This window comes from Anguilla rostrata, chromosome 10 (genome assembly GCF_018555375.3).
Source record: "Anguilla rostrata isolate EN2019 chromosome 10, ASM1855537v3, whole genome shotgun sequence".
Taxonomy (NCBI): domain Eukaryota; kingdom Metazoa; phylum Chordata; class Actinopteri; order Anguilliformes; family Anguillidae; genus Anguilla; species Anguilla rostrata.
The window spans coordinates 2,760,208-2,773,864 of NC_057942.1; the positions used below are offsets into that span (position 1 = coordinate 2,760,208).

Genomic DNA, 13,657 nt, shown 5'->3' on the forward strand with positions numbered 1-13,657 from the left:
CTTCACTGCAGCGCTCGCCTATTGATGTTTACACAGCGGTGGTCGGGGGTGGGGGGGGGGAGGAGGGGGAGGGGGCACCGCTGAACTTCCTAAATATAGAAGGGGAAACAGAATCCTCTCTTAGCGGCACGCGGGCATTGTTACGGGCGCTCAGAAGAGAGAGAGAGAGAGAGAGAGACAGAGAGAGAGAGAGAGAGAGAGAGAGAGAGAGAGAGAGAGAGAGAGAGAACGAGACAGGAGACAGCAGACAGAGCGGAAGAGGAGAGACAGAGAGAGAGAGAGAGAGAGAGAGAGAGAGAGAGAGAGAGAGAGAGAGAGAGACGGATGGCGGCTGTGGACTATAACCCCGCCCCCCCCCATACACACCCCCCATACTGCCACCATGGCGGGAATGGGTCTTTCAACTGTCGATTAGCATATAAAAAAACAGCCAAACGCATGTCACGCAAGGATTCGACAACTGGCGGGATCTTTCTGGACACAAACATTTGCATGCTTACCAGTAAGAGACTGGCCTCGGGGAAAGGGAAAATGGGGCGGGGGGGGGAGGGGGGGGTTGTTATGCAGCAGAATGTTTTTTTGAGAGACCGTTATTAGATCTCAAATAGAGCTCGTCAGCTGTCGTCAGCACTTCAGCCAGACTGAATCGCCCTGTCAATCCGATACTCCGGGAGAGGATTAGAATTTGAGTGCCTTTCCATCGATCGGGACTGTACTTCATCCCCCTTATCTCCCGGCTGAGCACAAACAGAGGCGTGTCTGAATGCCGGAGCTATATGACCACGATCCATCAGTTTTTATGGCACAGAAAACAATGAATGAAAAGCAACAGACTTGGGACTTGACTTGAACTTAGGGGCTAGGCCTACACAAACACATTCAACTCACATGAGTGTTCTCGAAGTACATCAGCGGCAGTCAGCCAACATCAGCACTTGTTTATACAAAGCCCACCCCACCCCACCCCACCCCCCACTACTGAGGGTACAATCACCCTGTTGTTTACCTTATTATTGTTCATTTAGTTGTTGGTGTTACTGTTGTTTTATGTAAACGATCGCTTTGGCAATACAATGCTGATGGGTGGTCATGGCAATTAAGCACATTAAAATTTGAAATTTGAATTTGATGCAGTAAAGTGGTGCACTCTGGCTGGTCTGAGGCGAGAAAGAGAGTAACTTAATCCCTAAAGATGGTAAAAATGGAAGAGTCTGTGTACATGGGTCTCCAAGGCAGCAGTACAGAACAGGATTGGGGCTCTTGCTGAATTAGCCTACATCATGAATTACACCTTCCTGGAAGTGCTGCCTAGTCTCTCAGCCCTGTTCCAATGCTACCCGCTAACCCAACTGGTGTACCACTGGGCTCAGTCCTTGGCCCACTGTCGTTTTAGCTTTGACTAAAGGGCCCCTGTTTTCAAACATCAGATATGCAGGCCATCAATGGACCCTTCTGACACCTCCAATGTGGTGACTACCAACCTGTGCAAGCACAACCTCTTTTCCCTTCAGTGTCACCAAATCATTGGTTCAATGACTGCTGACTAACGCTACCAACCAAAAATCCCACCCTGCACTACCCCAACCCAACCCCAACCCCAGCCCCAACCCCAGCTTTCCACTGACCCACCAATGAAGGGCGCCTGTGATTAAACACGGGGTGCAAGTACTTCATGTGACCTTGGACCATCTTGAAACACGACCTTGGAAAAATCTTTAAAAGCAGCCTACATTTTCTCCGCTGCTTGCATAACAAACAACAAAAAAAAAAAAGAAAAAAAAAGAAAAAGAAGTGCAGCAGCCAGCCAAACGGCACGTGCGATTGGCCAACAGCGTTAGGACAGAGTGGGAGATTCAGACCATCGGGCTTTCTGCAGTTCCTGCTTTAGGGACCACAACAGAAAGACGGAGTCGACGAAATGAGGATCTTGCGCTGTGGGGGTGGGGGCGGGGGTAGGGGCGAGGTGAAGCTGAATTATTTAGTGTATTATTTCCAACACAAACTACTGACGACACTTTGACAAAGCTTTAGTGCCTGGGTCTTACTGACCATAACATATTACCCAGGATTAATATGCTTATTTCTGCCCAAGACTCCTGTTAATTAATTACTAATTTGCAATAATAGTTCATGAATTTATGAGTCATTAAATGTAATTTTATTTCTTAAGGTAATTCAATGACGCACTCTCTGGAAAAAATTAAGCTATTCTATTCTATTCTATTCTATTCTATTCTATTCTATTCTATTCTATTCCATTCCAAACCAGGCCAAGCTGCTGCATTAACACTCCTGGTCCCCCTCAGGCATAGATGACCTACAGTCACAAGGTCATCTCAGCCCAGTCATAAGATCAGAGGTTGCCTCCATTGTCATCAGGCATACCCTGGATTTCACTTCCCTGTGCTAGCGCACACACACACACGCATACACATGCGCACACACGCACACACACACACACACGCAGCAACAGGCTAACAGAAGGAGCCACCGCTGCTGCCGTCAGCCGATCTTAATTCATGTCCAAAGCCTGTGCAAATGCTAATATGCACTTGCATTATTTCACAAATTTTACGTTAAAAAAATTCCACATCAGCCAATGCAGCAGACCTGGCAGACATTTCCTAGCCCTATAGGAAGGAGGAGTGAGCGCTACGCACACCAGGGCAGGGAGCGTGCGATCCTGTTTATTATCTTACCATCTTTACTCCACCGCCGACCAAGGGAAAAACCAACAATCAATAACAGGAAGCAATAACCGAAGCCGCGCTGGCTGAGGCGGAGGAAATTATTAAAAGAGCCGAGCGTCTCTTCCCCACGGACCTCCGCTGTTGTGGGTAAACAGGTGACGGGTTTGACCGAAAACACACAGAAGACAGGCCGAGCGGCCGTACAAATACGCACAACGGGCCTCATTCGCAGAACACGCGTACGTTACATTACATTACAGGCATTTAGCAGACGCTCTTATCCAGAGCGACTTACACAACTTTTACATAGCATTTTACATTGTATCCATTTATACAGCTGGATATATACTGAAGCAGTGCAGGTCAAGTACCTTTGCTCAAGGGTACAACGGCAGTGTCCTTACCCGGGAATCGAACCTGTGACCTTTCGGTTACAAGCCCAGTTCCTTACCCACTGTGCTACACTCCGTCCTGTTACGTACTGCGTACGATCGCATCTGTGCGTAAACTGCGCGTGAGAACGTTTCCAAGAGCACGTCATCGGCATTCCTCGTTTTTTTCCTTCCTTGTATTTGTTCGTGGCCGTTTCCTTACGCAAATCACGTACAATTTGCAGACAGACAGCATTCATCATCTCATACACCTGGGATATGCACAAAAACAAAAGGTCTGCACATGCATCATGAACCTCATACTGTTTTTTCACAGGAACATTTTTAAGAACAAAAGTAAGAATAATTTATGGATCGTTCTCTGAATGAGGCCCAATGTGCGAACTCAGTCAGTCAGTCGGTCAGTCGGTCAGTCGGTCAGTCAGTCAGTCACAAATACAAGAACACAAGCTGCTAATATATTTAAAACAGAATGAAAAGATTCAGAATTTCAGTCTTCCTGCAGGTTCACTGAAGACTGCAAAAGTGCTAAAGCTGCTGTTTTAAAGGAGTCGGCAGCCGTAAGGTGATGTCACAGTCATGTGATGATTTGATTTTACACACACACACACACACACACACACGTGTACACAGACACGTACGCACTGCACACAGAGACACAACCTCACACACACACACACACACACACACACACGTGTACACAGACACGTACACGCTGCACACAGAGACACAACCACCCACACACACACACACACACACACACACACACAGGAAAACTACGTACACAGAAGCTCAGTATCTGAGCAGAATGGCTCTGCTTAGTCATCTGCTCGTTTCCTAAACGCGGTGCTGTTTCCCTGCCCTCTGCAGCGGTCTAAATAGCCCTTTACTCAGATTTAAGTTATGCGGCCAGAGCCTCACATCCCCTGAAAAAATCTGCTAATTTCTCAGTGATGTCATGCAGGCAGCGGACCCGGGCAGAAGAGCCCAAAAAGGAGATGCATTGACTCGGGCCGGGGGGAACAGGAAATGGGAACGCGAGCGCTGACTAATGGCATTCCAGCGTCCGTCACAGTGTTCTCACCCCTACACAACATTCCTCACCAAGCACGTCACATTTCGGTCAAGGGATTGATTGAAGGACAAGACCCCGCCCCCCCCCCCCCCCACCAACAACCCCCCACCCACACTATCCCCAAGATCGCCTTTGCCTAAACACTCCACCGTCACATCACACGGCTCACCACCAATCGGTGCTCGGTGTCAACAACCAATCACGGTCTTTCGACCACAAAGCCGCAATCTCATGTTCACATTAGCAACTTACCCTAAGTGTTCACCCTAAATGCAGATTATTTTCAGTCCGCCCCTGTTCATGACTGCACGTTACACACAGACAAGTCCCAGTCCTTGTGAACTAAATGCACAGTCCTTGTGAACTAAACGCACAGTCCCAGTCCTTGTGAACTGAAGCCACAGTCCCGGTCCTTGTGAACGAAACGCACAGAGCGTCCCACACGCACTCAACATTCCGAAATGCGCTGTTTTGGAAAATGTGGAGACAACAACAACAACGAAAAACGAAAAAAAAAAACACACAGAAAAAAAAACGCCTGGCAGTCGCAGCGGAGTTTGGCCACAGGCCTGCTGACCGGCGGCTGCTCTCCGTCCCACACGCAGCAGCTCAAGAGAAACGGGCTTCTGCCGAGAACTCCCAGACTAATAAACACCAGCCCTCCAGCAGCTCCAACAGAGCAACCGACGCCATTCATGAAAATCTAGACCCGGCGATCGGATGCACCGTGTGGCGATTAATTACCTGGGTGGGAAAACTAACACCGGCCACCGGCTGCTGGCCAAACGCGGGGAAATTTAATCTGTGGCTGGTGAGTGCGACTATTCAACCAGCCACTCGGGAGGTAACCACCCGGGCCGTCTCTTGGAGGTCCTGTTCTATTCTAAACATCGGGCTGTCAGGCATAGCTGGTGAGTTTTGGGAGGCACGGAGGCCAGTGGATGAAAAAGTCAGTTTCCAGGTCCGGATCACACCGATAGAGACCGTCACTGAGAGCGAAAGATACCGGCCGGACGGCACAGTAAGGCCCCGTCCCGCACCGTCGCTGCTGAGGAAGAGAGGAACGGAGAGGAAGAGAGGAACAGAGTGTAGCTGCGCAGTCAGCAGGCCCCCACACATGGGAGCGGAAGGCAGGAAGAGAGAAAGAGGAAGAGAAGATGGACTGAAAAACACGACAGAGGAGAGAGTCTGTTTCCCTGGCAAGCCGGGTGTGTGTGTGTGTGTGTGTGTGTGTAATGGTGTTGAGTGTGTTGGTGCTGTAGTGAGTGGTCGTGTGTTGGTGGTGGGTGTGTGTGGGTGTGGTAGATGACGTGAGCGCTGAAAAGAGGGGGTGCTACCCACAGGCGGACTGCCACGCACTCAGAGGGTGCCCAGTCCACTGCAGCAGCTCAAACGAAGGCTGGGTGTCAAGGTGGGTGTCAAGGGCTCACCAAAGGTCAAAGACTGAGCAATGAGAGAACGCTGGAAAAACCAGCACACAGGCGGAGCACTGCTCAAAAACCAGCACACAGGCGGAGCACTGCTCAAAAACCAGCACACAGGGGAGCACTGCTCAAAAACCAGCACACAGGCGGAGCACTGCTCAAAAACCAGCACACAGGCGGAGCACTGCTCAAAAACCAGCACACAGGCGGAGCACTGCTCAAAAACCAGCACACAGGCGGAGCACTGCTCAAAAACCAGCACACAGGCGGAGCACTGCTCAAAAACCAGCACACAGGGGAGCACTGCTCAAAAACCAGCACACAGGGGAGCACTGCTCACAAACCAGCACACAGGCGGAGCACTGCTCAAAAACCAGCACACAGGCGGAGCACTGCTCAAAAACCAGCACACAGGCGGAGCACTGCTCAAAAACTCCAAGGCACACACGACAGACATGTCAAAGCACAGTCGCTCCTCAACAGCGGATCATCTCAAACCACACCTGCCACGCCAAAACGCACACACACACGCTCAAACACACAGACAGACAGACGCTCAACACGACACCACGACACGCAAAACCCACACAGGACATGCAACAGAGCAGCACCACAAAACCACACACAGCACACGTCAAACGCACACAGCACACTGCACAAAACAGCACACAGACACGCAACAACCACACACAGCACACGCAACCACACACAGCACAGACAACACCAGCACACAGCGACAGCAACCAGCACAGCAGACACTCAACAGCACACACAGCACCAACACACACAGCGACAGCCAACAGACACACACACGAACACACACACAGCAGACAGTCAAACAGCACACGACACCAAAACACACACACACACACAAAACAGCACAGACAGCCAAACCAGCACACACAGCACGCCAAAACACACACACGACAGACAGAAACAGCACACACACACGCAACACACACGCGAGCACGCACAAAACGCACACAGCCGAAACAGACAGACCAAACCACACACACACACTGCACCACACACAGCGACACGCAAAACAGACACACGACACCACACAGCACACACACAGACACAGACCAGACAACACACAACACACGCACACACACAGGGACAGTAACAGACAGCACACAACAGCACACACACAACAGCACACACAGCAAACAGAAGAACAGACACACACACTGCAACACACACGACAGCAACACACAACGCACGCAACACACAAGCACACGAACCAGACAGCAGCACACAACAGCACACGCACAACACAGCACACAGCGACACCGCAACCACACACAGACAGACACGCACAACCACACACACAGCACGCAAACACACAGACACGCACAGACAGGACACGACAACACACACCACACACACACACACACAACAACAGACACGACACACACACACACACACACACAGACAGAGAGACAGACACACGCGCACACACACACACACACACACACAGACAGAGACAGACACACGCACACACACACACACACACACAGACAGACAGACAGACACACACACACACACACACACACACACACACACAGACAGACAGACAGACACACACACACACACGCACACACACAGACAGACAGACAGACACACACACACACGCACACACACAGACAGACAGACAGACACACACACACACACAGACAGACAGACACACACACACGCACGCACACCCCCCACATGAAAGATGGGAAGCCGCCCCTTACGCAAGTCACTGACAGCTGGCGTGCCACGGCCAATCGGAACAGGCCACGGAACCCCGGAGCTCCCTCACTCTCCGCATAGAGAGGGCAGCCGGTGCGTGAGCCGCTCGCAAACACCGCACCGCGCCGCGCCGGCGCAGCCGACAGTCCGGCCAATCACACTTCAGCAATCCTGACGCTCACGAGCCCAGCGCCTATCGGCGCGACCGATCAGCACCACGCCCACAACCCCAGCACCCACCTGAGCGCCTGGCAGCCGCGCCGGACACCGTGTTCTTTCATCACCCCTGCTATGAGAGATCTGGCACAGGAGCCGCCCGGGGGGGGGGGTGCGGGGCGGAGAGAGAGAGAGAGAGAGAGAGAGAACAGCACCAGGAGCCAAATGAACTTCGCTGGCAGACTGCTGCAGCTTACTAATGTCTCATTTATTAAATAGACTTCTCCCCCCCCCTCCCCACCCCCCCCACCCCCTTGGGACAAGGTCGAAAAAGGGAATCTTAACGAAGAGTGACAGAATGCGTGTGACATCACGGGCAGCCAGCGCCACATGGCCACGTGACAACCCAGGCAGGGTGCAGGGAGTGGTGAGGGGCGGGGGAGAGTGTTCGGGGGGCGGGGGGGTCATGTGTGTTAGCGCTCGGGGACATGGCCGACCCAGGCATCAGGAAGTCAATACGCACCATGGAGCCATCTCCATCTGCGACTGCACTGGTACTGACACAGAGCAGCTGTGTGTGTGTGGGACCTGCAGCACAGTGTGACTGTGACTGTGTCTGTCTGTCTGTGTGACTGTGTCTGTGCATCTGTGTGACTGTGTGTGTGTGTGTGGGACCTGCATCATGAGACTTCATGAATGTTGTGACCAAAAAAATAATAAAAATTCAAAGCAAGCCAACTTTTATCGTGTTCGTGTGAAATACTGGTTCAGATAAAAGGGCTGCAGGGCTCATCCAAACTGGATTTGCCTTCATTCAAATGCTACTCCCTTTGAAATGACCTACAGCAACACAGTGCACAGACTTCTCAGCCCGAAGGAGAGGGTCAGGGCTGTTAAGATTGCCTGTATCTTCACTTGTGTGTAGTACAGATTTGGGTCATCGTCGCCTCTAATTCTGCGTTCAAAATTTTGTTTTCAGTGACTCTACTCTTTGCTGTGTGTGAAAGATATGGGATTCAAATGATCACAAGGCAGCATGTTTTCACACCAATGTAAAAAATGTGAATGGGAACCTATATAAACTGTTGATACAGATCAATACAGGTAACACATGACCATATGTGCCCTGGGAGTCAGCTGAAAATGACAACCCCCCCCACCCCCACCACCAGGGGATACTGGTCAACCACAGGGGTCTGTGATTTTAAACAATTTAAGCAATTTTTCAACTGCACCCAATCCAGGAATGGGTCCACTTAGCGGGAAGACTGTTGACAGCAAACGCTGCAGAAAATCAACCTGAACTCTCGTGAACAGGGCTGAGGTGGGCTCCCCAACTCTACAGTCCAGCACCCCCAGAGAGAGAGAGAGAGAGAACACCTTTCCCGGGCCACGCCCTGTATTCAAATGTGCAGGTGGACTGGACGAGTGTGGCCACTGGGAGCTACAGCGGGCAGACAGGTGTGAAACGACCTCCCGGGGATTCACCTTTCACACAGTCAAGGTCACGAGCCGCACCCACATCCTCCACCCCCAACCCCCCACGCCAGCCACAACACCAGCCTCAGCACACTGCTCCGCGACACAGAGCTGATGACTTCAAATTATTACAAGGAGGAAGTGGTATTCAGAAAAGTGCTGTACGGGCAGTAGAGAACAGCCCCCCCTTGCCCCCCCCCCCCGACCCCCCATATGAGTAGTTGCTAGAGCACTGGTCTTCCATCCTGGCCCTGAAGAGAAGCAGGCTCTGCAGTTTGGTTAGCACCAGAAATCCCACAAGCAGCTCAGACCAAGACACCAGATGAGGCAGACAAATTGCGTAATAAACTGATTCTATTGATGAAGTTCTGAGGGACAACAACTAGCGCGATCCGTGGGCTTCCAGGACCAGCAATAAAGACCACTGTATTTCCGGAGAGAAAGGGCTGAAGATGGGACCAACTCCACCTCGTACCGTGGCAAGGACAAGACAGCTCCTTCTCGGTCTCTCGCGTAAGGATGCATTGCCGAGGCTGTTGATGCGTGCGTGTGTTTGTATGCGCGCGACAATAAATGTGTAGGGAACATGGAGGCGTATCTTTACGGCGCTATAGCAGATGATTACAGAACGAGCTTTCCGCTACTGCGTCCAAACACGTGCAAACAGATAAGAAGGATCCATCCAGCACACCCATGACAACCATATAAACCATTAAACAGACATTCAACAAACCGCATAATGAAAGATGAACCGCCAGGTCTATCCAGTTTCAAGCATCACCGCCAGGTCTATCCAGTTTCAAGCACTGGCTCGATGCACGGCGTACGTGGAAGCACAAACGTCACTGACGTTTCTAACGCTATAGCCCCGTTTCAAAACAAGCCCTACAGGCAGTAGCTACAGACATACTACTGTTTATATGGAGAACAACGCATGGATCACTATCATCCTCTCGTGATACAGGGGCTATAAACCACCATTCCATATTAATCATCACTATGGTAATAAACAACTAGGCGTTGGCAAGGTGCCAATTTTTTATATTCCGGTGCAGTTGGACTGGTCTATCGATTCATTGGTTCACAATGCTCGGCACACATGCTAGGTATTCAACCACCATCAACACCCAACTGTCTGAAAACCCACGGCGTTTCAGCTCCATTGATTGCACGCCGTTTGTCCCACAGCCTGTTTTAAAGAGCCCTCCCCATGCCACTACATATTAAAGCTTTTTCTTAAATTAAAGATTCTGCTTGATTAACTCATCTGATCAATAAACAGCCACCCAACTCTAATAGGCAGAATCCCACTATTCTATTCTGTCCCACAGACTGAAACCTATTCATTGAACCACTTTCCCCCAAAAACAATGTCAACGGTGCCTATCTGTCCCCACTTACTCATCGTTCCATCTACGAACTGAGATGATACTGTTGACTACATCATTTCCTGTCGCCCTGTTAGCAGTACCCTATTTTTGGTTCAATTGCCTGAAGTTTACTCTTCGTTCGGTTTTTTTTGTGTTTGCTGTTACAGTGTTTTTCCACCGCGACTCTGTGAACTTTCGTGTTTGTTCTGTGACACAACTACCGTAATTAGCCTCTGATTGCAGTCACCGCTTTTCTACATTCAATGCCTTCTCAAAGCATCACCGTCGCTGAGACCGTTTTCCAGTCTTTCCTGTTGTTTCCTGTACTGTATCAGTAGTCGACCAGCCGTTTAAAGTAAATGTAATCATTGTGATCACATCCCAGTGTTTACTGTGACAATTCAAAAGAAAAGTGTGATAGATGAAGTTAGCCTGGATGAGATTCTCATGGTTGATCATTTGGGTATACGTCTGCGAATAAATCAAATTAATATCAGTGACATATACGTGATTGTAAAGTCGGGACCGTTACAATTATTTACTTCTAGTCTCGATTAGAAATAAAATGTTGAAAAACTGACACTGTTCACAAACGGCCTAACTTTTTGTGTCTGTGGTGCAACTTATTCCCATGTCACTCTCCTACCGAAGTACCAACCTTTTTTAAACTCTTCCAACATGGAATCCAACTTGGTGTCGTGAAATACAAAATGCACCGGGTGGTTGTAGAACTTGGTGATCGTTTTTAGGGTCGTGCAGTCGTCCGGGTCCACGAACGCCAGGTCCTTCACAAAGAGAACATCCACGATGTTGGAACGTTCGTCCTCGAAGACGGGGATGCGCGTGTAGCCGCTCTCCATAATCTCGGACATGGTGTTGAAGTCGAGCACCGCATCGCTGTGGATCATGAAGCAGTCGTTCAGAGTTGTCATGACGTCCTCCACGGTCTTGGTACGGAGCTCCAGAGCCCCCTGGATCATGTTGAGTTCTTCTTTAACCAAGTCGTTGTACGGTTCTGTCACTTTCAGCATCTCCACGAGCTTCTCCCGGTTGTACACGGTGCCGATCTCCTGGCCTAACACACAGTCCAGGAGCCTGCTGATTGGGTACGATAGTGGAAAGGTGACCAGCATGAAAAACTTGGTCACAAGGATGGTGTTGGCCCCCACCGCCAAACCGTGGCGGGAACACAGTGCCTGGGGTACGATCTCCCCAAAGATAACGATGCCAATAGTGGAGGCGACCACTGCGCCGAGGCCGGAACCGATGAGGTCGTCCAACAGGATCGTGAGCGTGGTATTCACCAGCACGTTGCCGAGCAAAAGGGAACACAGCAGGTAGTTTCCTTTCCTGCGAATGGGCTCAATTTTGCGGGCGTACTTCTTCTCCTTCTCGGTGCCACAATTCTGAACGATGCGGAGCTCCATCGGGTCAAGGGCCATCAGACCCAGATTGAGACCGCTGAACATGCCTGACAGCACCAAGAGAAACGCGATGAGGATGATCTGCAGCCACATCGGCAACAGGGACGTCTTCTCCTCCACCACCCTCAGCTTGCCGTCGCTCTCACCCAGCAGGTACCACTTGTCTTCCGGGCTTTGCCTGACGCACAAGCCATACTCCTTATGCGGCTCGCTCTTGCGGAGCGGTTTAATGTTTACACTCAGCAATCCCGTAGTGCCCTGGTTGCTGACGTTCATGTAACGGCCGATTGCGAAGTCTTTCGTGAAGTCGGCGCAAGTCCTGTTAAAATTGTCATTATTCTTATCCTCGTCACCGTGCTCCGTGAACCTGATCTGTGAAGAGGTGTTTGAGTTGAGCTGCAGCCCGTAAAACCTGAGCAGGATCTTGCTCTCCTCAGTTACCTGGATGACCCCGTCATCAGTCGTCGTCGCTTCCTTGTCGCTTTTTTCCAGTCTCATGCCGATGATCCGGCTGTTGCCGACCTCCACTCCCGCCGCCTCCGCTCGCCCAGCAACTGCGCTCCAGATAAAAATGATTAAAGTTAGAATATACCCCTGTCCACTCCAGTCTGTCGCCATGTTTGTTTCACTCTCAGCGAGACGGGAGCTGACGTCACCTACTCATTGCACATAGCCACCCCCTCATTAACATAATACCTCCCTCTGGGACGCCCACCAGAAACGTCAACTAATGAGGAAGCGCTTTGGTGCTTCTTGTAATTTAAGGAGGACTGTGACTCGCCTTAAGGTGGATTTGGAGATACAACAATATTTACAACGTTATACATTTATTGAAGTGCATCCCAAAAATTTGCTGTGGATAGTACGTTATCATAGCTATGCAGACGATGTCATTAAACAGACGCTATTTAGATGGAGGTTATAAGTATTTAGAGCAGTATTTGTGTACAGGAATACATGCCAGAGTTAACCAACTTTGTTTAGAGTCACTGGGTATGCTGATTTTCGTTGTTTTACTTCGCACTCCGTTGATGCTCAAAATCAGTTGCGTGCGCAGTTCACTTACCCTCAACTGGTTAAAGGTGAAAAGAAAAACTAGCATACTCAATGGCCCTCGGGGCCAACGCTATGGCAATCTCTGATATGTCTAATTTTACTTTTAAAACAAGCTTGGACCTACTACTAGGTCCTAGACAAAATATATGGGTTTGGCTCTCATCATTGTCACGATCTTAGCAGATGGCATGCCGGTACAGAGTCTGCGCCATGCAGCTCCGAATTTTGGCACAACATTTTGCAGGCCTGCGGACCTTGTTGGTAAACATTACATCATCAGACGCCGAGCTCCCGCTGATTGGTTGGCGATGAGATAATTGTAGTTCTGCGATGTAGATCCAAGGAATGAACCCGGTGGGCGACAGCTACCGCCTGAAAGGGTTGACGTGAGCTTCACAAAAATATTTCAAGCAACCCAGCCTTTCATTAAACTTGTTAATGGGTTTTCCTTAAAGTTAAAGTAACTTCATTCAGTCGATTCAAGTGAACCGTTACTATTTTTTACCATCCCCACATAAATCTGTCAAATTTGTTTATTTAGAAATCCATTAGTGCAATTGAACCATTTTTCCCAGGTTCATACAAAAAGCTTTACAAATACATACAAACATTGGCCAGAAAGTATTAGCAGTGAATTATTATTTAACCACCGGCGCTTCCTGCCTGACAGACCTCGCATCACTTACATTGAGTAGGCCTATTTCAGACAGAGGCGACCTTGAATCGCCACGTGCAACACTTGGCCCACATGCACTGCCTCTTGCAGTTCAGTTCACTGTACTGTAGACTGATAGCTTCTACTGTACACTGCAAGTTGACTGCACGTGTATGTGGTACAGATATTCCAAATGAAG

General features: G+C 49.9%; 1 protein-coding gene across 2 annotated transcripts in view; it reads right to left on the reverse strand.

The window, feature by feature from the left end:
- The window catches only part of LOC135264666 (metal transporter CNNM4), a 32,435-nt gene extending 20,029 nt beyond the window's left edge, over positions 1 to 12,406 (reverse strand). The window contains exon 1 of one of the 2 annotated variants that reach the window (XM_064353435.1): positions 10,982 to 12,406. In XM_064353435.1, coding sequence (XP_064209505.1) covers positions 10,982 to 12,365 — 1,384 coding nt within the window. In that variant the 5' untranslated portion in view covers positions 12,366 to 12,406. The remainder of the gene's footprint in view (positions 1 to 10,981) is intronic. The other variant, XM_064353434.1, reaches the window with a different exon arrangement.
- Between the last annotated feature and the right edge of the window lie 1,251 nt (positions 12,407 to 13,657).